Genomic DNA, 27,883 nt, shown 5'->3' on the forward strand with positions numbered 1-27,883 from the left:
TAACTACACCTTCTTCAGAAGCCATGGTGTTCTTTTAATCATCGACAAAGGTCTTCTTAGGCACTTGTGGATTTATTGTTCTGAAGAAGGTGTAGTTATCTACGCCGAAACCTAGGTTAAAACTAGGTGCATTTTTCGCAATCGAGGTGGGTTTCTGGTTTTTTTAATATAAAAGAAAAATGAGATGCCATGGAATACTTCATAACAACAGGACAAGAAATGCTTGAAGTAAACAGAGATATATATACATCTCCAAAAGATGTGTGTTCACTAGTAAGAAGACTTCTGCAAGTCATTTATAGAAGCTACAGCTGCAAGTCAGCTTCATAAGTTTCATCAGCTTCCAGAAGAAGCTTCCACAAGTTAGTGGGAAACACTTTTTTGTTTTTCTGCAATGACTTGTCATACCCAATTGCTGGAAGTTTTTCTCTAACCTGCAGAAGTTTTGTGTTTTGAATACCAGTAAAAACACATCATGTCACAAACTGAGGAGTACTTGTGGAGCATTGAAAGAACACAACTGTTAATTCAGAAAGTGAAATGCTTTGCTGTACTGTGGAGCACCAAACAAGTGGATTTTACATAACAGAGTTATAAGCCAAGGCACACTAAAATATACTGCAAAACACACACACACACACACACACACACACACACACACACACACAAAAAAAAAAATTACAAATTACAGGCCCTGTATCGAAAAGAAATTAATGAAGCACTTCTTAGAAACATTAATAGCTCTGAAACCATTTCTTCTCCCAAACATTTTTTTAACTCTTTGTTTTTCACCATGCTTCTTCTTTAATAATAGTAAAGCAGCAAAAGTTGCAGCTGCTCTGATTTTTAAGCATGATATTGTAAACTTCCACTTGCCTATATGAAGCCTTCATGGGTTGTCAGCCAAGTAGTGTCGTCTCGTAGCAACGTTTTAATGGAATGCGTCTCCATCATCTTCAGGCAAACTGTTGGGATATCGTCAGTCGCGGGCTGATATCTCTGCTGGGCCGCTCTCCGCTTCCTGTCACTGGCCAATCATGCGCCCGCGGAATCACTCAATGGGCCTGGAACAGCCGGTGGTGGGGGGCACGTGTGTGTGGGGTTCGTGTCCCGGCATCCGTCTCTGTTTGTGGGGTTCGTGTTCCGGCATCCGTCTCTGCTCTGTCCATGGCCCTTTGTGGAACAGAACATTCTTCTCTGATTTTACTAATTGCAGGCTCCCAGGCTGTGCTGAGATGGTAGCCACTCTTGCAGTTGATTAGCTTGTCGTGTAACCATATTTCTATGGACTCTTTGATTACTGAGTCTAAAAATCCGTTTATACTGCATATTTTCTGTGTGTCCTCAAAATCGAAGGTGTGCTTCTCGTCAATACTATGTTCCGCCACACCAGATTTGTCGGTCTGACCCAAGCGTACATGCTCGATGTGTTCATTGCAGTGCTGAGATATGCAATGCTGCGTCTGTCCTACATATTGCATCCCACATTCACATCCGATCTCGTACACACCAGATGTCGTCAGACCTAGTGGATCTTCGGTTGAACCGAGAAGGTCTTTGATTTTTCCCACTAAGCGGAAAATGGTCTTCGCTTTATGTTTCTTGAGAATTCTCGGGATCTTGGCTGTTGGAGGACCAGCGCATTAGCAGTTTGTCCCTGCCATGTGACCAAACTACAGAAGTATCGTCAACGTACCTGTAGAAGGCTTTTGGCTTGTGTTTAGCAGTGTCCAGTGCTAGGTTTTCAAAGTGCTCCACGTACAGATCGGCTATGCCCGGTGCTAGGGGGGAGCCCATAGCTACACCACCTATCTGTTCGTAGAACTTCCCACCACATTTGAAATAGGTGGTGGTTAGCACATGGCGAAAGAGCTCGATGATATCCTCCTCAAAATGTTCTTCGAGTAAAGCCAGGGAGTCTTCTATTGGCACTCGTATGAATAAGGATGTCACATTGAAGCTGACTAGTAGGTCTTCATTTTCCAGCCGCATGCCCTGTAGTACCTTCACAAACTCAGCCAAGTTTTTCACATGGTGTGGACTGTAACCCACCAAGGGTTTTAGCATCTGTGATAAATGCTTAGCAATACCATATGTCAGTGAGTTAATAGTGTTCAAAATAGGTCGTAATGGGACGCCTTCTTTGTGGACCTTTGGGTGGCCATAGAGACGTGGTGGTGCCAGTGCCCTCGGGTACAGCTTCCTGATGATATTCTTCTCTAGTCCAGAGTTGATAAGCATCTCAATAGACTTGCGAGTCACTGTGATGGTGGGGTCCTTCCCTAGTTGTTTGTAGGCAGGATCCTGCAGGAAGGCATAGATTTTTTGCCAATAGTCTTCTGATTTAAGCAGCACCGTCGCATCCCCTTTGTCCACTGTCAAGACCACTGTGTCCTGGTCCTCCCTGAGTGCCCGTAGTGCCTCGTGTTCTGCCGCCGAAATGTTATTCTTCAGTATCTTTGCTTTGTCTAGTACTTTGCAGACATCTCTTCTTACTTCTTCTGCAGCCTCTTCAGGTAGTCTCATTACGGCTTGCTCTACCCCATTTATGATGTCCCGTTTCGGCAGGGTCTCGGAACCGGGGCGAAGTTTAGGCCCTCAGACAGCACCTCTCATGTCGGCCCATCCATCTACATCTACATCTACATCCATACTCCGCAAGCCACCTGACGGTGTGTGGCGGAGGGTACCTTGAGTACCTCTATCGGTTCTCCCTTCTATTCCAGTCTCGTATTGTTCGTGGAAAGAAGGATTGTCGGTATGCCTCTGTGTGGGCTCTAATCTCTCTGATTTTATCCTCATGGTCTCTTCGCGAGATATACGTAGGAGGGAGCAATATACTGCTTGACTCTTCGGTGAAGGTATGTTCTCGAAACTTTGACAAAAGCCCGTACCGAGCTACTGAGCGTCTCTCCTGCAGAGTCTTCCACTGGAGTTTATCTATCATCTCCGTAACGCTTTCGCGATTACTAAATGATCCTGTAACGAAGCGCGCTGCTCTCCGTTGGATCTTCTCTATGTCTTGTATCAACCCTATCTGGTACGGATCCCACACTGCTGAGCAGTATTCAAGCAGTGGGCGAACAAGCTTACTGTAACCTACTTCCTTTGTTTTCGGATTGCATTTCCTTAGGATTCTTCCAATGAATCTCAGTCTGGCATCTGCTTTACCGACAATCAACATTATATGATCATTCCATTTTAAATCACTCCTAATGCGTACTCCCAGATAATTTATGGTATTAACTGCTTCCAGTTGCTGACCTGCTATTTTGTAGCTAAATGATAAAGGATCTATCTTTCTGTGTATCCGTAGCACATTACACTTGTCTACATTGAGATTCAGTTGCCATTCCCTGCACCATGCGTCAATTCGCTGCAGATCCTCCTGCATTTCAGTACAATTTTCCATTGTTACAACCTCTCGATACACCACAGCATCATCTGCAAAAAGCCTCAGTGAACTTCCGATGTCATCCACCAGGTCATTTATGTATATTGTGAACAGCAACGGTCCTATGACACTCCCCTGCGGCACACCTGAAATTACTCTTACTTCAGAAGACTTCTCTCCATTGAGAATAACATGCTGCGTCCTGTTATCTAGGAACTCCTCAATCCAATCACACAATTGGTCTGATAGTCCATATGCTCTTACTTTGTTCAATAAACGACTGTGGGGAACTGTATCGAACGCCTTGCGGAAGTCAAGAAACACGGCATCTACCTGTGAACCCGTGTCTATGGCCCTCTGAGTCTCGTGGACGAATAGCGCGAGCTGGGTTTCACATGACCGTCTTTTTCGAAACCCATGCTGATTCCTACAGAGTAGGTTCCTTGTTTGTTAGATTAATGACCACCTTGTCGGGAGACGGTTTTTCTTCTATTGTCGGACTTCCAAAAGTCAAAGGAATTTCTTGCACTGCCTTTCGGTGGCTTTCTTCGTGGACCATTCACCATTGGCAAAGATATTGCCTTCTATCCAGTGTGTTCTGGGAGACAGGAAGCCATTCAAAGATGTGTCTCGTCCTGTTGGTATTGACAAGATGCCACAAGTTGGCAAACTTAGGCATCACTTCTTTATCCTGACATCGGAGTACGAAGGCCGACCTGGTGAGCAGCTTCCCCTTCTTGCTCCATAGCTTCTGCAGCATCTTTTAACTGTGACGTATATCATCCCCGTAGAGGTATGTTATATATGAGTGCAGGCTTTCTCGGCAAATGTCATACGTGAAGTCTTCACAGGTTGTCAGCCAAGTAGCATCATCGTCTTGTAGCAACGTTTCGACGGAATGCGTCTCCGTCATCTTCGGGCGAATTGATATCTCGGCTGACAACCCGTGAAGACTTCATAAATGAAATTCGCCAAGAAAGCCTACACTCACATATTCCACTTGAGTGTTTCATCACATAACTCTAGTGGAAACACTTCTGGAAGTATCTGCAGCAAGTTGCTGGAATTAACTTGCCTAAGTGACTTGCAGAAGTAAATTTGTGCAAGCTTTTGTTCTAATGTAAACACTTAAGCAAAAACACGCAGAAATTATTTGTGGAAGTTACTCGCTAGACACATACCTTTGATTAGGAGAGGAAAGAACATTAGTGGAAATTATATAAAAATAAGGAAAACATCTTGGTTGAGGCACATGTTGTGAAGAAATTGCCTGCATTGAATAGTACTCACAGGAAAGATTGCAGGGAAGCAATGGAGAAGAAGTACGAGGCTTGGAATATTGGAGGACATTGAAAACAGATGAAGTTACTAGCATATTAAGAAAGAGAGACAGAGCAAAAGAAAGAGGCACACATCCAGTTGAACCTGTCATAATACAGATATAAAAGAAAAAAAACATCTCTAGGAACCACTTCTTTACGTTATACAACCACGCTGGCGTCAACTGCAAATTCTCCACTCAATTTGCTTTTGTTATTCAGAATAAACTGTGGGAAACTTTATGAACTGATCTACATACTACAGTAGTTATTTCACTCTATGACTCGTGTGACTAAAGCATAATTATGTGTGTACGTTTTCACTGTAACCAACATGGAGTGTCGTGTCCCCTTGCAAGTAGCATAAGCACACTTCCTACAATGTATAATAATGCATTCCTTACTTTACAATTCCATTAGCCCCTTTCCCACTCCAAACCCTCCAAATTGGAAGTTTTCCTTAAAAAACCAGCTGTACTCTTCAGTTAAGGGTTACTCATGAGTTTTAAAATGTTACAGAGGTTCAACCTGGAAAACTATTCAAACACAATACTAGCAAGCTTCAGCAACAATATGAGCACATTCCAGGAAATTTTACAATTGAAGATGTGTAAAAAAGAAAAAAAACACAAGGAATCTGGTGCACTTTCCACCATTTTAGGCCTAGTTATGCTTATAGTGACCTGCGACCTTACTCACAGAATATCACTTTCTCCATACAACAAAAGGTTTTGATATGCAACTTATTTTTCCAAAGAACAGAACACCCCTGAATTTCAATGTATGTCAATAAAAGTAAATGTGCTTTTGGTATTAAATTGCTATTTGTGATTTAGTTACTGTTTTGGTGCACCTACCACGGAGTGCTAGGAGCCGAATGTTTGCTGGCCACAATATTCAAATGCCCATTGCTCCGCTTGTATCATGGCAGGGTGAGAAAGTCAGCAGAGGGCTACTCCAGTGGTCACTTTGAAACCGCAATCATCATCATGCGCAGCTAGACTTGACGTGTGCTGATTGGCACTATGTTCTGCTTCCATGGCCCAGCTCTGCAGCCAATCAAAACAAAGTAATCATTCATGAAGCAAGGATTTAAGCTCTCACTGAAGCAGTAGAAAGCAGTGACATCACCTGCCTGGAACTGATGATCATCACCACAGATGCTGCCACTGCAGCTGTCATTGTCCAGTCCACCATTCACCACCACTCTTCTGACCACAATATCACACTATTGGGAATCAGACACTATCAGCCAGGCAGGTCTGGAGTAGGACATCGTTTCAGGGATTGCAGTAAAAAAATTTAACTTCACAGCACTCGTAATCATAAAAGAACAAAGCATTCAAGATGAGCAGACTAGCAGTATTTCAGAACTTAACTTCTGTTTCCACAATATAGTCTAGCACGTAACTTAATTCTTGGCAGTAGCAAAAATAGAGTTTTAAGCCATCTAAGAATTACAAAAGAAGTGTGTATTTATTTGTTGTTTAATCTTGAAGACTCTCCAAATACATTTAAGTTGTTTGTCCAAATAAACAGAATTGTGTGAATAAACAATTAATCAATTCAGCTGAGTATGTGTTTCTTGTGGTGGACATAAAAGTTACTGTAGCAGATATTCTAACATATCGTATTACACCTAGTTTTCCCTTAAAGAGGAGTAGCCCTATATAATATCTACATTTATCATAAATTAACTCTGTTTTCACGTTTGCTAACAACTATAATTAACCTCAAAAAGTTTTAGGAAACTACTAATTTTTACCACAGGGTTTCTGTTGCCTTAATAGAAATCTCATTTTGTGTATTTTCTTCAATTCTTATAGGGAATTAGTAAGTTTATAGCTCAAGAGATTAAAAGATACACAGTGGGTTTAATTTAAAGTTATTTGTTCGTTGTCCTGTAATATATCACACCAGCTAAAATGCAGCCCCACTGTGAATGCTGCTCCTGAATCTGGAATGAGTTGGTTGACATTCATAAGCAGCTGGAAATCACCCTGGCTACTGTCAAACGAGAGGCAGCTGCTGCAAGTCGTCATGATGGAAGAGCTCGCTAGAATCAGATAACCATGGTACTGGTACCAAAGGTACCTAAAGTACTATCTGCTCCTGTGGCTCCTGTCTCCTCTGCAGAAAGTACAGGATCTGTCATTACTCGTCCACTTGACTGTGAGTGGCATTTCAATGGTAGAGCTAGGCATCCCGTACATGGTGGATGGGAACCAGGGAGAACTCAAGGTGTTGTACCTATCCCCCTAACTAACAAGTTTGAGGTGCAGTCTTTTTGATGAAACCTGCTTTGTCTGGTGCCAAGAGGAGGCAACCCCAAAAAAGAATAGGAGTCTATTAATGATTCGCACTTCAAACGTATGTTGAATGATGGTAGAAAGGGACAGGAAAGGACACAATGTGAACTCAGTGTGTGCACCTGGGGCCCTCATTTAACATGTTGAAAAGGCTATTCTGGTACCCACTGAGGGAACAGGGTGCAACCAACTGCAGACTGTGACCCACATTGGAAACAGGGTAGCAAATAAAAAGCTGAAATGCTTAACTTTGTTTTCAAATGTTCCTTTATGAAGGAAAACCCACAAGAATCATTCCAATTTAATCCTCATACCACTGAAAAGATGAGTGAAACAAGTATTAGTGTCAGTCGTGTTGAGAAACAGTTGAAATCATTAAAACTGAACAAAGCTCCAGGACCTGATGGAATCCCTATCCGATTCTATACTTGATTTGCAGCTGAGTTAGCCTCTATTCCAACTATAAACTATCAAAGATCCCTCAAACAAGAAACCAGGCCCAGTTCTTGGAAAAGAAGCACACGTCATACCTTTCTACAAGAAGGGTAGCAGACGTGACCCACAAAACTAACATCTGATATCCTTGAATCAATTTGTTGTAGAATCTTATAACAAATTCTTATCTCAAACAGAATGACCTCCTCCATACCAAACAGCACGGATTCTGAAAACATTGATTATGTGAAATCCAACTCTCACTTTTCTCACATGATGTACTGAAAGCTTTGGATCAAGGCAAGCAGGAAGTTGCAGTATTTCTTGATTACCCAAAAGCATTTGACTCGGTACCAGACATATGCTTACTGTCAAAAGTACAATCATATGGGATATAAGAGAAATCTGTGACTCGATTGAGAACTTTTTGATAGGGAGGATGCAACACGTTGTCTTGGATGGAGTATTCTCAATGCCCTTCTACATAAGCCTATGCTTCCTGAATTTTATCATTTTCATCACATACGATGTACCTTGGTGAAAGCAGTACATTCTTGGACTCATAATGTAATGTGAGCACTTGGAATTTTGAGAGCTCCCCTCAATGACCAACATCTTTCTTGTAGTGCCCAAAAACTAAAGCCCCATTTGAGCTTGACACTGTGCTGTCTTAATGTTTTTAAAAAACAACTTAATTCCAGGCAGAATGTACACTCTGATGATCCTTAGCTATAGAGTTGTCTTCCCCAAAACAAATCACCCTTCCAGAGCATAAATCTGTGATAAAAATGCGACCACTCCATGGGAGCAGGTAAACAGTTCATGAAATTAGATATTTACCAACATACTATGAAAATCCATTCTCAAAAGTGATAAGAAGCAATGCTTAAAATTTAGTTTATCATTTTATGAAATATCTGAAGACTACAATTTTAGGAACTGTTTGTGTGTGTGTGTGTGTGTGTGTGTGTGTGTGTGTGTGTGTGTGTTTTGTCTATTTTTGACAAAGACTTTGTTGGCCAAAAGCTAACTTTCCAATAGCCCTTTTTTTTTTTTTTGTCCCTTTCTGCGACTCAGAATCTCTGCTATATGCTGAGTAGCTACTATCCTTTTCCTTATATTGTTGTATAACACAAAATTTTTCATACAATACATTTTCTATTTTCTGCTAAAATGATTAAAAATGGATCTTTCAAATGTGCACAAAACTGAAGTAATATAAGTCTCCTGCGTAAAAGAACCAATTAGTCTAAATAGTTGAAGAAACAAGGCTTACTTTTACACATTTCATACCTTTTGGTGTGTAAATTTCAAATATTTTATTGATGCACAGAGATACAAGGGTTGGAACTTTAATAGTGGCAACTATTTATTTACAGCTTGTACAAAATAGATACATGTTTCAAAGTTTTACTGGCCTTCAAAGTAGCCACCAGCATTGTGTATAACCCATTGCCAGTGATGTGGAAGTCTTAAGATACTCTTAGTAGTGCCAGTTGTGTTGACAGTTCGAGCGGCGCAGTCTATTGCCCGACGAATTTGTAGCAGTTCTGAAGTGAATGCCATGAAGTGTTTCCCTCAGTTTAGAAATTGAGTTGAACTCACAAGGGCTTTAGTCAGAGGAGTGCAGTAGGTAGTATAGTACTAAGCAGCCCCATCAGTCAAACAAATCAATAACAGCTTGCACTGTACATGCTTGAGCATTGGTCTGTAAAATGATGGTCACGTCCTGCAGAAAGTGTCATCGCTTCTGTCTCTAAGCTGGTCACAGGTTGTGTTCCAAAAATGAACAGCACAGAGACACAAGTGATGACACTTTCTGCAGGACGTGACCATCATTTTACAGGACAATGCTCAAACACGTACAGTGCAAGCTGTTATTGATTTATTTGACTGATGGGGCTGCTAGGTGCTATACCACCTACTGCACTCCCCTGACTTAAGACCTCATGAGTTCAACCCAATTTCTAAACTGAAGGAAACACTTCACGGCATTCGCTTCAGAACTGCTAAAAATTCGTCGGGCAACAGACCACGCCGCTCGAACTATCAACACAACTGGCACTGCCAAGAGTATCCTATGACTTCCACATCACTGGCAACGCTGGTGACTACTTTGAAAGTCAGTAAAACTTTGAAACACCTATTTTTTACGAGCTGTAAATAAGCAGTTGCCACTATTAAAGTTCCAAGCCTCATATTTCTCAAATTTCATCTAAAAACATGATCTACAGATTCAAACACAAATTGGATAGAAAAAGGAAGCTTCCACATGGAGCATAAGTGCAGTTAGGATGAGGATAGGGAAGGAAATCACCCAGACCATGTCCTCTTCAGAGAACGATAACAGTAGTTCACTTAATCAATATAGAGAAACCATAGGAAACCTAAATATGGAAGTCCATATGGAGATTTTAACCCCATTCCTACTGGATTGGAGTACAGGGCCTCAACCACTTCACTGCCTCTGCAATCTAGTGATTATCATTTCTGGCTAATGTGGAGGTTCTGGATTCAATGCCCAGTGACCACCTTGATTTGCAAAATTGCAACATAGGCTGCTGAAGTGACGTAATGTCAAAAGGCTGGCATTGGGCTGAAGGGCCACTATCCCATCTTGCTTGGTCTAAATTTAAATAACTCTTTCAAATAACAAATATGGTGAAGAAATATGATGTTTATAAAGGTGTACTTCATTTTTGAATATATTTTCTTAGCATCTATATAGTTACCTTATTCCACTTTCCATTGAGAAAGTCACGCATCACTTTATGCAGGTTTGGTTGCACAGGTTGAATATATTCATACCACAGATAAAATGAACTTGTTCCTTTGGCATAGGATTGAAGAAATGTTCCAAGATCTCTTATATGTAATGCCTCATCTACACCAAAAAATGAAGGAGCTGCATCAATTCCGGTGCGAGGCCCATCCCAGAGTTCGGCTTGTGGGTCCTTATTTCTTAGAAACAACACAGACTTGGACTTCTCAGAATGAGATGACATCACTAAGGCACATTCAGGTTCCAAACATCCAGTCAAATACAGGAAATCTGAGTTCTGTCGGAATGGATATGGAATTTTCTCAGTCATGAACATTTTTGTGGCTGATGGTATAACAATGACATGATTCAGGTTTGGTTCATATCTCAGTATGCTGGACAGCAACTTCTGACGGCGTTCTTGAAATTCCTGTATACAGAGGCCAGGAAGTACCTGAAAGAGAAAAGAAGTATGTGACATAAAATGAGTAAATATACAAGGGTGTCATTTAAAGCTTGATACACAAAAAAGGTAATCCACTGTCAATCATAGGTACATAAACTGATGTAGTATGCTTCATGGTGGTGAATATACTGAACTGATAAAGAGAAAAGACCGCCATTGTACTGAAAACATTTATTTGTTCAGTAGTATGATTGGAGAAAGGGCTCAAGTGATATGCAACACTGAAATGTAGCAATAAATCCCACTTGCTACAGTCCCACTCCTAAAATAAACATTTTTTTTCCTTTTCTGATAACTTTTCTACACTTAAGGCACAAGCCACAAGCACAGACAATTGCTAATTATTATGCAGGATTTTGCTAAACATTATTATTTGAGTTATAATTTTCAGACCACTGATGATAACAGTTGTGATGTGACATGTCGAGTCTAGAGAATAACATGTTCCACTACTAACCACTTGGGCCAATGAATGATAACACTCCACAGTATACTTAGTTTTGGAAGAAACATTTTATTTAAAGAAGTATTCACAATTGTAGAGTAATGTTAACCACATGCACTTTTATATTTGACCCCACTACTAATTATTTGTTTTAATGCTGACTTACTTTGTTTGAAAGCCCTCATTCCCATCTTTGAAAGAACAGTTTTGTAGTCCCCATTTCTCACATTCCAGAAGTGTACAGCTTTACTAAAATAACAAGTTGGTTTTGAAATATTCCAATCAGAAAATTAAGTTTCCTGAAATTTCTTGGCAGGCTTTGGAAATCCCAACAACTGGTATAACTTTCCGCTCATAGACAATACCTATCATTTTTCTCATTCTTAGATTATACAGCTTATAATTAAACCAAATTACTTCATTAACTTATGTGTATATATACTAACAATTTTTCCCATATTTATATTATTATTACTGAAGGTGTAATTGTCGTGTATTTTACCATTTATCTCCCTACACCCATTTTTATACAGACATCACACACAAAGCAAGAGTCCATCGGCAGCTAACACTCAAATATTGCAATTACAATTTTACATTGAATACAGATACTATAGAAGTAGGTGATTTGCAGTCAGTTAGTCAATCATTTCTTTAACTATGGATGGGCACTTCTTAAATTTTGGTAGGCTACTAAGAGCCCAACCTGCAGAATTAGATTACCAAAGTTCCAATATAATCATGCAAGATGATCACCATAAATGTGTTTAAAGATATGAAATTGAATGAAGTGGAAAAACTCACATGTGTTGTGAGCAATCATTTCACAATTGTTTAGAGCATGTATCAGGAGAAGTAAGGTGAAGAAGAAAATCTATGAGACTTATGAGGCACAAAACAAGTTAATAACCTTACAGCATGCTTTGATGGGGAAAATCTGTAGAGTTATCACTTGTGTGAATATGCTACATTGGTAATAAATCAAAACAGGCATGCTGCTATTGACAAAGAAAATTACCACATAAAATAACTTGCACAGTTCAAGTTACATAAAGTCTTTCAGACTCTATCCTTATACTTTAACAAATTTCTGGACTAATAATGTGAAGTGTACAGTGGTACAGTGAAATATCTGTGAAATACATCAGGTGTAACTGTTTCACAAACTCCAGCATCCATTTTTCTAAGTGTTTCTGTTAAATCTTCAAATTTAATACATATTTCAGACAACACAACAACACATATAAGTCACTGAGTAAGTTGACCTGTGTACAAGTCGGCATTCGATTTAACACTGAGTCTCAGTCTAGCGGCCGCTGCTCGGCTGACCGCATAGGTGGCGCAGCTGCTGCATGGCTGGCAGACAGCGCCACACGTAGAGGACGTGCGTACTTGCGCGGCGGCACTTTGAATAATCGGCGAGTCACAACACTTTTCCCCCCCTTTGAAATTGTTGCACTGGTCTTGATGGAGGTGTCCTGGAGATGACTAACGTCCATAGGCTTTGTTTGACTCGCCGTAAAGTCTCGAGGAGGAGGCTTCCCGTACGGACGGAAGTGTCCCCGATGATAACGGGTCGAGATGACAGGAGACGTAGGGGTCGAATCTGCTGGGGCCCCATGCACCAATCTGCCCGTTGCGGCAAATCCAGTTGATATGACAGGAGACATGGGCGATGTGTCGGCGTCCGTTGGAGGAGGAGGCGAGTAGATGTACTCTGACAGAGGATGGTCCTCCGGTTCCTGCATGGGCACGTCTCCTGGTGGCGTCCGTTCTGGTGCTGGCATCGCGATGACGGTGAGAGGGCTGCATTGTGAGTATTGAGAGATGCCAAGATCCCGAGCATCAGGTAGAGCCAAAGGTGGTATGACAGCATTTGGAACAGGCGTTGCTGGCACCCGAGGCCGAACCTGGTCCGAATGACGCACTGCAACACCCGTGTCCGTCTGGATTTCATACAGGCGTCTGCCACGGTGTCGTAAGATGTGGCCCGGGCTCCATTTTGGCTGCCTGCCATATCCCCGTACCCAGACGAGGTCGTCGGCGGTGAACCGGCCAAGTGAAGGCACCCGCAGCCGTGAGGTGGGAGGCCGCAGAAGATGAAGTAGCGTGCGGGGCTGTCGGCCATGTAAGAGCTCAGCCGGGCTGTGATCGCCCATGGGGGTGAAACGGTAAGACGCCAGGAACTGGAGAAGCGCATCATCAGCAGCAGAAGAAGTCAGAAGTTTCCGCATCTGAGCCTTAAATGTGCGGACCAGTCGTTCAGCCTCACCGTTGGATTGGGGATGGAACAGCAGGGCCGTGACATGCGTAACGCCGTGACGAGCACAAAATTCCGCAAAGTCGGAAGAGGCAAATTGCAGACCATTATCAGTAACAAGAGTAGAGGGGAGGCCTTCCAAAGAAAAAATGCGGGCGAGAGCACTGGTGGTTGCCGCAGTGGTAGGTGACGTGCAACGGACAACGAAAGGAAAGTTAGAATAGGCGTCAATTACGAGGAGCCAATAAGTACCTAAAAAGGGTCCCGCAAAGTCAGCATGAATGCGCTACCAGGGCTTCTCAGGCAAAGGCTACGGTGACAAAGATGACTTCGTGGCAGCGGCCTGTGATGCACAAGGGCCGCAGGCAGCGACCATGTGTGCGATTTCAGAGTCGATGCCAGGCCAGTACACATGACGGCGCGCCAGAGATTTTGTGCGAGACACACCCCAGTGCCCCTGGTGAAGGAGGTGCAAGACCGAAGCACGCAAAGACGCAGGTACCACAACACGCGGCGAAGCATTGTCAGTGGAGAGGAGGATAACACCATCCCTAGCCGTGAGGCGGTAGCGCAAAGTGTAGTAGTTCCGCAACGGATCAGAAGTCTTAGCGGACGGGCGATCTGGCCAACCCTCCTGAATACAGCGTAAAACCCGGGAGAGGGTAGGGTCAGAACCCGTAGCAGCCGCCAGCCTGTCCCCAGTGATGGGGAACCCGTCCACAACCTGCTGCTCGGCAACATCCAGGTGGAAACACAAAAGTTCGTCCCTATTGAATGCCTGATCAGGACCCATGGGAAGGCGAGACAAAGCATCAGCATTCGCATGTTGAGCCGTTGGCCGGAAATGAATCTCATAATTGAAACGGGACAAGTAAAGAGCCCAACGCTGGAGGCGGTGTGCAGCCTTGTCGGGAAGTGACGTTGATGGATGAAACAAGGAAACAAGTGGTTTGTGATCCGTAACAAGATGAAATTTTGAGCCATAGAGAAAAACACTAAACTTATGAAGAGCATAAATGATGGCCAAAGCCTCTTTTTCAATTTGAGAATACTTCTGTTGGGCATCCGTGAGCGTTTTGGAGGCATAAGCGATGGGTTGTTCCGAACCGTCACAAAAACGGTGCGCAAGGACTGCACCGACCCCGTATTGAGACGCGTCTGTGGCAAGAACAAGATGTTGGCCAGGTCGATAAGTAGCCAGGCACGGGGCCTGTTTCAGCAGAGTCTAATTTCCGGAAAGCCGCATCACACGACGCGGACCAGTGAAAAGGCACGTTTTTATGCAACAGGCGATGCAACGGCTGAGCCACCGACGCCGCAGACGGTAAAAACTTGTGATAGTATGCTATTTTCCCCAAGAAAGCCTGCAGTTCCTTAACAGATGTAGGGCAAGGAAGGGCATCGATCGCAGCAACAGTGTGTTGAAGCAGACGAATACCATCCCGAGAGAGTTGAAACCCCAAGTACGTGATAGATGCCTGAAAAAATTGGGACTTCTGAAGATTACACTTAAGACCAGCAGTCTGTAAGACATTAAAAAGTGTGCGGAGATTTTGAAGATGTTCTTCAGTGGTGGAGCCAGTAACAACAATGTCGTCCATGTAATTGATACACCCTGGGACAGGGAGCAATAATTGTTCCAAGAATCGCTGAAAGAGAGCAGGGGCACTAGCAACCCCGAATGGCAAGCGTTGGTATTGATAGAGGCTGAAAGGCGTGTTAAGGACCAGAAACTGCCGGGAAGCAGCGTCGAGAGGAAGTTGATGATAAGCTTCCGACAGGTCAATTTTAGAAAAATACTGTCCTCCAGCGAGTTTAGTGAACAGTTCTTCAGGACGGGGCATAGGATAAGTGTCTATGAGGCATTGAGCATTTACAGTGGCTTTGAAATCGTCACAGAGACGAATATCACCATTGGGCTTAGCAACAACGACAGGAGAGGACCACTCACTGGAAGTGACAGGAAGCAAGAGCCCTGAAGCAGTGAGACGATCCAACTCCCGTTTTACCCGATCACGAAGGGCCACAGGAATGGGCCGAGGCCGAAAAAACTTACGTCGAGCAGTGGGTTTGAGCGTGATATGAGCTTCAAAGTTGTTTGCACGACCTAACCCAGGAGAAAAAAGGGACGAAAATGTCGTCGACAAGGAATCCAGTTGAGCATAAGGAATAGTGTCAGAGACAATATTGACAGAGTCATCTATGGAGAACCCAAAAATGCGAAAGGCATCGAAACCAAAAAGATTTTCTGCGTTGCTCTGGTCGACCACAAATATGGGAACCGTGCGAACGACGGACTTGTAAGATACCTCAGCATTAAACTGTCCCAAGAGAGAACTCTTCCGTTTATTGTACGTCCGTAATTGCCGAGTGACAAGGGACAGGAGTGGAGAACCCAGCTGAAGATACGTCTGAGAATTAATTATAGTGGCAGCAGAACCGGTATCCACTTGCATACGAACATCTCGACCAAGGATTTGAACAGTGAGGAATAACTTCCCTGAACGGGAAGAAGTGCAATTGACAGACAACGCAGAATCAGAATCAGTGTCATGTTCATGAACATCATGTATGTGGTCGGATTTACAAACGGAAGACACATGACCTTTCTTTTTGCAATTGTGACACACAGCCCAACGTTGGGGACAATCCTTGCGTGAATGTTTCGTAAAACACCGCGGACATGAAGGAAGTTGCCGGGGATTTTGCTGCAGTTTCTTAGTGGGTTGTTTACGGCTAGGCCAAGGCGGCGCGTGGGAGCGTACTGCGGCCACGCCGGCCGGCGGGGACGCGCCGCACGCGTCGTCAAAAGCGCACAGAGGTTGTATTTCCCCAACGTCACCCCACACTTCTATTTGCGCCCCAGCGGCGCGAGAAATTTCAAAAGACTGCGCAATGGAGACAACTTCATCTAGAGTCGGATTCGCCAACTGAAGGGCACGTTGCTGAACTTCTTTGTCGGGCACCGACCGGATAATAGCATCCCGTACCATGGAATCGGCATAGGATTCTTTGTGAACGTCAGTAACAAATTGACACTTTCGACTGAGGCCGTGAAGTTCAGCAGCCCAAGCGCGATAGGACTGATTTGGTTGTTTTTGAAAACGATAAAAGGCAACACAAGAGGCTACCACATGAGTTTGCTTTTGAAAATAGACAGACAGAAGGGAGCACATTTCAGCAAAGGACAAAGACGCAGGATCCTTCAAAGGAGCCAATTGCGACAACAACCGATACATTTGAGGTGAAATCCAGGAAAGGAACAGATACTTACATGGTTGTTCGCCCGTGACATGAAATGCCAAGAAGTGCTGTCGAAGACGTTTTTCATAATCAGACCAGTCTTCCGCCGTCTCGTCGTAAGGTGGAAAAGGAGGTACAGCCAACGACGAGAAATGCCCCGCATTTGACGATGCGACGAAATCGCGAATCGCCGCTGTTAGAAGCGTTTGCTGTTCAAGGAGATTTTGCAAGAGCTGCTCGACAGTAGCCATGGAACCCTGTGAGTCAACGGTGAAAAGGAAAAATCCACTACCTCGTCGCCAATTGTTAAATCTTCAAATTTAATACATATTTCGGACAACACAACAACACATATAAGTCACAGAGTAAGTTGACCTGTGTACAAGTCGGCATTCGATTTAACACCGAGTCTCAGTCTAGCGGCCGCTGCTCGGCTGGCCGCTTAGGTGGCGCAGCTGCTGTATGGCTGGCAGACAGCGCCGCACGTAGAGGACGTGCATACTTGCGCGGCAGCACTTTGAATAATCGGCAAGTCACAACAGTTTCATAGCATTATAAATCAAAATTGTTTGAGTTACTATACTCTGAACATTCTGACATGACACATACAATACCAAATTTCTTCAAAGAAAATAATTTTTCCTGTCCACAATCAAGAAACAGACTTCACAGTCTGAATGTAAAGATTTTAAGTTAGGATTAAATGTGACAGGAATATCAATTGAAATACACAAATAATTGTAGCAAGGCATTTAATTTATATTTTTCAAGTATTTTTGGCGCTTACTATCCTTAAATATGCAGCACATGAACTTTATCCCGTTGAACACATGTAAACTAAATTTAGCATGATAGGTAATGCCTTGGTAAATGGGTATGGAGAATACACACAGTAAAGATCTGGCTTGCTCCTCAGCCCTGGATACTTGCATTAGTGCAAATAGGTAGAATATTGTGCCATTGTTATATCCTCTCTTGAAGAAGCCATAAATATTCTAAAGGGCAAGGCCAAGATGGAGCTGATGACTGGCCCAATTACACAATAGTTCTACAGGAACAAATAAAACCATAATGCTGGCCATGGGTGTAGTACTCAACATGTGTGGCCACGTATACTTATCACATACGACAAGTACCGTCTTACTCAAAGACTGTCATCTTGTATCCAAGATTGATTCTGATTTATAGTCTGAGCTGCAAACAGCCATGGGTCGCACATGACATAACCCAAAGGTACAATGGGCACAAAGTTCTGTGTTTAAATATGCACATGGTCCACCAGATACTGTCCCTTGCCTGTTATCATGTGAAGCGTTCAGACTGTGACATTTAATACAATGTTTGACTATTGTTTGTGTTACAGTTTTCTCTCTTTCAATATTCACTTTGGATTGATGTTCTATGCTTATGGCAAACTTGGTGTTTTTCAGACTGTTTCTATCCAGCCATTCACTCAGTGAATTTTGTTGTTACTAACCACTTAAAACTACCATTTGTTCTACCAGTCACAGTGTCACCATGTGCTGCACAATACTGAACTTTTGCTACCTACACCAAATAAGATATTAAGTGACACTGAGGATGTTACTCATCTTGCAAAGGTGGATCCTGAGTTTTTGAAGTTGTGAAAATTGCAGATGGCACTGCAACACCAAGAAAAGCAGCAACAGAAGAAGGAACTATAACAGCAACTCATCCGCCTGCTCCAACAACAAAAACAACAGCAGCAGCAGCCAACACTAGTACCAAAAGCTACATCACTTCTTCCTCAACCATTCACTCGCTTTCATGAAACAAGCAAATATCTCTTTGATACCTGTTGTGAGGCAAGTCAGATATTGTACTGAACTTGTCAGAGTGCTCCATTTTTGCCTTTCTATAGAAAATTGTACAAAATGTTCTTTTATAAACCTGGAGACATACCAGTTCAGTGGGTTCCCACACATGCAGCACACTAAGTGGATGGTGGTGACATAAAATAACCAATCGATCCCATTGCAGGGCCAAACAATGGCCTCACCTTAGTATGAGAATGCAGCTAGACAAATAACATTTAAAACAGCGAATTTCTGTATGGGTACTAACATTTTCAGACTGGATCCATTCAAGATTTTTGGCTTCAAAATTGAAGACCAAGTTAATCTGGCCTCTAACGCAATCCCGCACAAGGAACTCAGTTCGTTATGTGCATAGAGTAAACAGATTTTTGGACCCACCTTAAGGTGTACTGTGAATTTTAAGGTGCACATTTCGTTAAAACAATCAGCAGTACCCAAGTTCTGTAGAGTACATCCAGTGCCATTCCCTATATGCAAACAAGTTAAGATACAACTTGACAGGCTGCAAAGCTTAAGGGTAATATCTACTGTATTTTCAAGTCGCTGGACAGCACTGTCGGTAATCATTAAGGCGGCAAATGGAGCAAATAGGTTATACAGTAATTTCCATTGTGGTAAATGCTCAGTCACATGTGGGTCTGTATCCGATTCCTAGGTCAAATGAATTGCTAGTCAAGTTTGTCAGAGGCACCTTGTTTTCAAAAATGCATGTAGCTGATGCACATTTGTAGTTGCCTGTTGAGGAAACAAAATGGATCCTAGTTATTAATATGCCTTTATGCAAGTTTATATACAACAGATTATGTTCGTAGTCCCAAGTTCTCCCACAATTTTTCAGAGGTATCTTGAAAACTTTATAAAATGCATGACACACAAATGCTGACTTTATTTATACTTCATTCCAATCACTTTTGGCCATAAACCACATTCACAGCTATTGAAAAGTTAATATGCAGCCAATATTACATAGGAAATTAAAAGTATCATTCATTTCCAACACACATATCATGCTTGTATTTTTCTAAATGAATGGCATTGTTTATTTTGATGCATAAAGTTTGTTACAGATTAATTTTTCGACGACTGTGAACATGGTTTATGACTGAAAAACTGGTCGGAATAAAATATAAAACTCAGCATTAGTGTCTCATGCATTTTATAAAGTATTTACAAGCCAATAACTGCCTTAATGAGATGTATCTCAAACATTTAATTCAAGGCATCTCAAATTGTCTAAACTATATGGATAAAAAAGGGTGACCCTTAAGGAATGTGACTTTTGAAGTGCCCCTTTTTCTGTTCTCGTAAGTTGACAGTGCTAAATGTTGCATGGTCTCCACCTACTTTCTTTGTGGCTAGTAATGGAGTGCTTCATGACAGAATAGCAGGTTGTCACAGTGAAATCTTATTATAATGTGGTGAATGTTGTGGCAGAGAATGTTTGCAAACTCCATGGAATGCTTGGGCAATGTAATGCATCAAATAACTTGACTGTGATTGGACTGATTGCTAATTTTGAGAAAACCAGTTCAGTTGTGGATATTAAACCCTTGAGGCACCCTCATGTTAGTTGTAATGCAGAAAACATCACCATCATGAATGATGATGATGATGCAAGTCTGGTAAAACTTTACAGTGACATTCGCAACAGTTGGATATTCTCAGAACCAGCAAGCAATGAATTCTGAAAGAAGATCTGACCTTTAGTCTAATAAACTTTTACTGACACAAGAACTGAAGCCAAATGATCTCTACATCTACATCCATACTCCGCAAGCCACCTGGCGGTGTGTGGCAGAGGGTTCCTTGAGTACCTCTATCGGTTCCCCCTTCTATTCCAGTCTCGTATTGTTCGTGAAAAGAAAGATTGTTGGTATACCGCTGTGTGGACTCTAATCTCTCTGATTTTATCCTCATGGTCTCTTCGCGATATATATGTAGGAGGTAGCAATATACTGCTTGACTCCTCGGTGAAGGTATGTTCTCGAAACTTCAACAAAAGCCTGTACCGAGCTACTGAGCGTCTCTCTTGCAGATTCTTCCACTGGAGTTTATCAATTATCTCCATAACGCTTTTGCGATTACTAAATGATCCTGTAATGAAGCGCACTGTTCTCTGTTGTATCTTCTCTATCTCCTCTATTAACCCCATCTGGCACTGATCCCACACTGGTGAGTAGTATTCAAGCAGTGGGCGAACAAGTATACTGTAACCTACTTCCTTTGTTTTCGGACTGAATTTCCTTAGGATTCTTCCAATGAATCTCAGTCTGGCATCTGCTTTACCGACGATTAATTTTATATGGTCATTCCATTTTAAATCACTCCTAATGCCTACTCCCAGATAATTTATGGAATTAACTGCTTCCAGTTGCTGACCTGCTATATTGTAGCTAAATGATAAAGGATCTTCCTTTCTATGTATTCACAGCACATTACACTTGTCTACATTGAGATTCAATTGCCATTCCCTGCACCATGCGTCAATTCGTTGCAGATCCTCCTGCATTTCAGTACGATTTGCCATTGTTACGACCTCTCGATATACTACAGCATCATCCGCAAAAAGCCTCAGTAAAATTCCAATGTTATCCACAAGGTCATTTATATATATTGTGAATAGCGATGGTCCTACGACACTCACCTACGCCACACCTGAAATCACTCTTACTTCGGAAGGCTTCTCTCCTTTGAGAATGAGATGCTGCGTTCTGTTATCTAGGAACTCTTCAATCCAATCACACAATTGGTCTGATAGTCCATATGCTCTTACTTCATTCATTAAACGACTGTGGGGAACTGTATCAAATGCCTTGCGGAAGTCAAGAAATACAGCATCTACCTGGGAACCCGTGTCTATGGCCCTCTGAGTCTAGTGGACGAATAGTGTGAGCTGGGTTTCACACGATTGCCTTTTTCGAAACCCATGCTGATTCCTACAGAGTAGACTTCTAGGCTCCAGATGATGATGAAAAGTGCTGAGCATATGCTCACTGGATCCTTGTGAGATAAAGAGCACACAATGATTTAATCAAGAAATACAATGTCCACTGACAAGGCACAGTTTCTGTAGAATTGCTTCAAGAACAAGCAAAATTGAAGTATTTGGGTGCAGGACATTTAGACTAAAAACATAACTGGATTTACTTCTTCAAGGATAGTGCCTGTGATGCATTAACAGTGGGCAATGAATGCCACGTTAATACATAAAGAGAGCTTTATTGTCTGAACTCTATCAGAACGCAGAAGAGGTTCAATTTCAACAAGTTGGTGGAACCTCTCACACATCAATTGCAACAATGGACTTGTTATGAGAGATGTTTGCTGGCTGGATAATTTCTCACAATAGTGATGTGAACTGTCTATCCAGATCTTGTGAGATGACACCATGAGATTTCTTTCTGTGGCGGTATTTGAAATCTCATGTCTATGCCAACAAACCACAATCACTTCCAGAGCTGAAGGCTGAAATTCAGCATATAATTTCAGAACTAGAGGTGCAAGTATGCTGAAAAGTTATGGAAAATTTCATCAACGAACAAAGTGCCTGCAGAGTCATGGAGGGCATTTGAGTACTATCATATTTTATACATAATCACAGGTAGCATACACTGCAATAATATGCAAATTACTTAATTTCAAAAATAAATTTGTATGTTATTATGCACTCAAAAGTTGTATTCTTCATGGGATACCCTTTATATTTGTAACAGGGATTATGAGACAGCAGCATTTATAGGCATTATTTGAGTGGCTGCAAGCCCAGAGACTGCTTTGCCTGTTCAACGTGTCAGTTTTTTGAAACAAGCATTAAATACCTCGATAATGTCTTGGGCAAAATGGGGTTAACATGCATGCAGAATCATGTAGAAGTCATACACAAGCTATCCATCACGAATGAGATGCAGTCGTTCCTCAGTAAAGTAAATTATTATGCCAAGTTCATTCCGCGGGCTGCCCACATTTTGCGCACACTCAACTAGCTGTGTAAAAAAGGAGTCAGATCGTCTGCTTGGAATTTCACCACAAAGCATACCACAATACATATTTGAAAGCAAAGAAAAGTTTTTTAATTTAAAATTTCTGCCATTTGACTGTATAGATCTCGCATCCTACTGTACAATCATGATTTTGGCCTTTGGCCATTTGCAAGTACCACAATGTTGGCCATGATCAGACTTCTATAAACAAAGTCATTGTCAAAGTTTAATCTAGTTCAGCAATGTCTTTGTTTACAGAAATCTGATGATCTCCAACATTGTGGTACTTGAAAATGTTCAAAGGCCAAAGATATGACTCTACAGTAGACTAAATGATCTATACATTCAAATGGCAGAACTTTTACTTAAAGAGCATTACATGACTGTGGCCTCAACCCATGGTAAAGTAATTACAGAAATGTCTTTGAATGGCTCCCTATTTGGCTACATTTTCTTCAGACAAAAGTCTTATTACAGCTACTGATGCTTCAGATTGTTTGCATTGCCAATTTCAGATTGCATTGTTGGCTGCCTCATGTGGAAAACATGCTTTGTTGTGGTCATAATTTTTATAGTTTTTCTGGGACATGCTGACACATACGAGGGGCGTTTGAAAAGTCCATGCAAAAATAAAAACTACTTACATGTTTGGGGTAAACCTTTTTTATTTTTCAAAATAGTCTCCTTTTAGACATATACACTTTGTCCAACGCTGTTCTAATTTGTTGATCCCTTCCGAATAATAGGAATTATCTAAGTCTACAAAACAGCTATTAGTTGCTGCAATCACCACCTCATTTGAATAAAATCTTTGTCCCACCAGCCATTTCTTCAAATTGGGGAATAAATAGTTGTCCAAGGGAGCCAAGTCTGGGGAACAGGGGGGGATGTGAAATGAGTTGGAATCTTATTTCCATTAATTTTGCAACTACAACTGCTGAGGTGTGTGCTGGTGCATTGTTGTAATGGGAAAGGACTTTTTTGCGGTCCGATCGCCGGCGTTTTTCTTGCAACTCAGTTTTCAAATGGTCCAATAATGATGAATAATATGCACCTGTAATAGTTTTATCCTTTTCCAGATAGTCGATGAGGATTATCCCTTGCAAATCCCAAAAGACAGTTGCCATAACCTTTCCAGCCGAAGGAATGGTCTTTGCCTTTTTTGGTGCAGATTCTCCCTTGGTAACCCATTTTTTAGATTGTTCTTGGGTCTCAGGAGTGTAGTAATGTACCCGTGTTTCATCCACAGTGATGAAACGACGCTTAAAGTTTTGCGGATTCTTCCTGAACTGCTGCAAACCATCCTTGCAATTCTTCACACGGTTCCATTTTTGGACAAGCACGAGCAATTGCAGAACCCATCTTGCAGATAGCATTCTCATGTCCAAATGTTTATGCAAAATATTATGTAGCCATTCATTCTAGATTCCCACAGCACTAGCAATCTCATGCACCTTAACTCTTCCATCATCCACCACCATATTATCAATGATTTCTGGAGTTGTAACCTCCACAGGGTGTCCAGAACATTCAGCATCACTTGTGCCCATATGGTCACTTCAAGAATTTAGAAACCACTTATAAACTGTTTTAATCGAAGGTGCAGTGTCACCGTAATGTTTATCAAGCTTCTCTGTAGTCTCCTGAAGTGTTTTGCCTTTCATAAAGTAATGTTTAATCACCACACAAAAATTTTTACGTCCATTTTGTGACAATCATTCGACTTCTTTGATTCACATGAATGCCAAACACAAATAAATAGACCAATATGGCTGAAACTTGGTGTGCGTTCTTTCCAAAGATGCTACTACCTAAACATGACCTCGATATGCGCCGGTGGTGCCATCCCTCAGACTTTGCACAGACTTTTCAAATGCCCCTCGTAGTGTTTATCTTTGGCATCCTAGTGTAGCAGATGTCATCAAACCAGTTAAGTGAAAAATCTGTGCATTTCACACATTTATTAACATGTATTTATGTAAATCAGCTGACTTCTGATATTGCCTTTATGTCCTAGTAAAATCACATGTGTCACATAATTGGCATAGAAAACTAAGGTTGTAGATCTAAACACAACATTTAAAATTAAATGTCTTTCTGTGTTAACTGTATCAAAACTTGTGTACATGTCGTGATAACAGTTAATCATCAAATGTTGAATGCCAAAAAAATGTATTTTTTTCTATAACATCAGTTATAGTCTACATTGGCACTTTATAAAATTTTAACAGTAGTATCCTTGTTCAAAAATAATTATTCATCCTAAACCAGTGTAAATCTACATTGATAAACATACAATTCTGAGAATATTTGAAGTTCCATAACTCCTAGATGACATACGTCTGCTGCAGATGAAGATAAGTTAAGCCTCTGGCCTCTTCAAATGTTGGAAAAGCTGAAGCTAGGGTAATTCATTTGATACCCTTCATATTGTGAAAAGTATTCCAGCCATTGATAGTGGAAACAATGCTATCACCATTGTCCAATATGTATTGACAGTATACTACACTGGAGGTAGGCTCTTCAGGGTGGTAGATAATAGACAGATCCAGCTGTTGAACTTTTTTACATGATAGGGCATTTAACAACTGCAAATAATAAGTACTTCTGTAATAAACTGAAAACAACTCTACTGTATAAACACAAGCTTAGTGAAGCAATTTTGTCTATTCACATATGAAAACTGGACAGAGAATGCTGGAGATGTACAGTCTGTCTGTAACTTGAAAAGCTAGCAGTGCTCATACTGGGGGAGGTAACCTTCCCCAGAAGAACACTACAGTTGCTGTGCAGGATGCTAAGGATCCCCCTATCAGTGTAGAACAGTATGCTGACATTTACCTAGATTCTGTCCATGGGTGTTTCTTGCATTAGTATTACTAGTAACTCATGTTTGTATTCCATATGTTGCTAACACACTTCGTGGAAAACAAACACCCCTCTGCCATGTTTGCATATCTAGTCACCAGTGATTCATAAGGCATACTGCGGTGGATCAATGTGACTTTGGGAAACATATTTTAGTTGCTCCTTGTGATGTGGTGGGGTACACAGAATGAGGACTCACCTTCTCTCTCTTCAAATTGCACACCTATCATGGAGGGAACTTCAAGACTACATTCCGGTGACTTAATTTTCCTCACACTTCTACCCTCCACCCCCAACCCCTTCACTCTGTTACATCCCAAGAACACAATTTATCTCTTAGTACAGGTCTACTGCTCTTAGCCGTAGCACAGGCATTTAATATTTGTTTTTAACCCACTTCATTTCACAATAAAGATTAATTTTATACCATTAAGACATTATTTTTAATAATTGCAATTTTTCCATCCCCTGTAATGCAAAAACTATTATTCCAAGAAAAAAATTAATAAGGCCTTTTCTGTAAGAAATTTAATGTAGTTCAATTTTGTACTGGGAAACATTTTCATTAGAAGCCACAGTTTTCAAGTTATTTAAGAGAAAAGTAAAAGAATAGTGACCTTTAAATGCCCCACCACCCCAATGCTCACACCCCATAGGTTGGGGATTTCTAATATGCTATTTGTAACAATCATCCCTAACACTGTACAAAAATTTGTGACTACACAAAATTGTTTCCCTTACTTTCCTTTATTGGCTGGACTCTACAGGTGCACATTGGCAAAAGCAAAGAGCTCAAAATTCTCCAATTTCCTATCATAAACACACAATATATATGTGACAGGAAGTAAACCTTGATCAGAATAAAAATATGATTAACAGATAATTGTCAGCAGGATAGGTATCCTAGGAACAATCAACCAGAGAATGAGGTTGGGCAGACTTCTGCTACATGCTGCCATATTGCTCTCCTACCTTAGGTGCTGATTACTGCAATCAGTTGCAGACAAATATTTCAGCCAGTGACATAACTGATGTAATTAATTTTTTTCATGTAAACTTCAATTCTCATTGAGGTTAGTTTATTTTAAGTAACAGGGTGAATCAAACAGCAATAAGGCTATTAGAATCCTGAAAAGTTATCTCATTACTGCACATCAGCAAGGAATGTGTGAACATAATAATAAGGAATCGCAAATCTGTTCCTATGACAGCCATACACCTCACACGGGTAACGGTGAACCAACATTGCCAAACTCTTCCATGTTCAACAGTCATTCCCTTTATTTTGATGCAGGTAGAATATGTTGTTTGATTCATCTTACAATGTATGCTCTCAAAGTTTTAACAGTAAACCTCTCCATTGTGCATAATACCCCTACTGTATTGGAGATGGGCAAGGATCTCTATTATTCTCTCATACTTGCAAAATGAAATCATGATAAACACTACTGTCTTTTGAATCTCCTCTATTAAACTTACTAAATCTGTGTAAGTAAAGGTATATCAGACAACAAACTGTCTTCTCTCTATTTTTGGTTACTGACTTCTTTGATAATGGGCATCATTAATGTTTGACAATGAAGTTGCATTCAAGATAAATCTAAATGGGAATGAAGGGGAAAAATGGACAATACAGCAGCTGCCTGTTTCAGTAGCTATAACTCATTAGTAGAGTCAGAGTTTGGTTTCAGGCACAGCTCATCTAGGTATTAACAAAGCAAGTTGGCAATCTCTGCAAGTTAGCAATCTCTGCATGAGACAGCAGAGAATTTAAGTAAAAACATTACGGCCATTGCATCATGTCTGATGATAATCCATGAATTATAGATGTAGGGCACTGTTTAATATGGTGGATACTCTTACACTAACATCACAGTACAGCTACGCTCTTATGAGATGAATGGGCATGTTAAAAGAAACAGCTTCATCCAACGAGAGAATGTATATCAGACAAATGATCTATATGTTCAGAATATCTTATGCATATACATTACTGACATTAATCAATGTGTGTAATTATTACTGATATAATGTTGTAAAATGTACCATGACTGTGTGGCAATTTTACAGTGTTCCGATCAATACAATTTTTTTTCCTTTACACGAAAGCATTCTCTTCTTTATCAGTGATTGCACCATTCGTGATTACATATTATGCCTGTAATACTATTCAGTTCTTAAATGCGTAATGGTTATGAAACTAGGTCCTACTAATGGAAACTGTTTATTGTGGACAATCTGGAGAATATTTGCTCAGATGTCTGATAGGACTTATGATCTGCTATCAATAATCATTAACGCTTAGCAGTAACCCAAATTCTCAAAACAGTGCAGGTCATTACATTCACTGGTAGCCTGAGAAAAGACCATCACAGCCCAACACAGCGTGAAACCTGCTATGGTATATATTTGTCTGGATTAAACAGTATATTTTATACATTTGTCACATCATGAAAATGGATCTCATATTAACTGGTACCTGACTGGGCAGTGCAAGGAGTAGAGGACTATAGCTGGTCCTAAAAGTCCTGTTGGTCATCACAGTTCTCTTAGGGTGGACTACAT

The 27,883-nt window shown here is 41.2% G+C and overlaps 1 protein-coding gene across 1 annotated transcript in view; it reads right to left on the minus strand.

Moving 5' to 3' along the window:
• The window catches only part of LOC126183648 (xaa-Pro aminopeptidase 3-like), a 208,967-nt gene that overhangs the window by 83,983 nt on the left and 97,101 nt on the right, over positions 1-27,883 (minus strand). Inside the window, exon 3 of the mRNA XM_049925791.1 lies at positions 10,190-10,672. Within this exon, the coding sequence (XP_049781748.1) occupies positions 10,190-10,672 (483 nt within the window). The remainder of the gene's footprint in view (positions 1-10,189; positions 10,673-27,883) is intronic.

This window comes from Schistocerca cancellata, chromosome 4 (genome assembly GCF_023864275.1).
Source record: "Schistocerca cancellata isolate TAMUIC-IGC-003103 chromosome 4, iqSchCanc2.1, whole genome shotgun sequence".
NCBI lineage: Eukaryota > Metazoa > Arthropoda > Insecta > Orthoptera > Acrididae > Schistocerca > Schistocerca cancellata.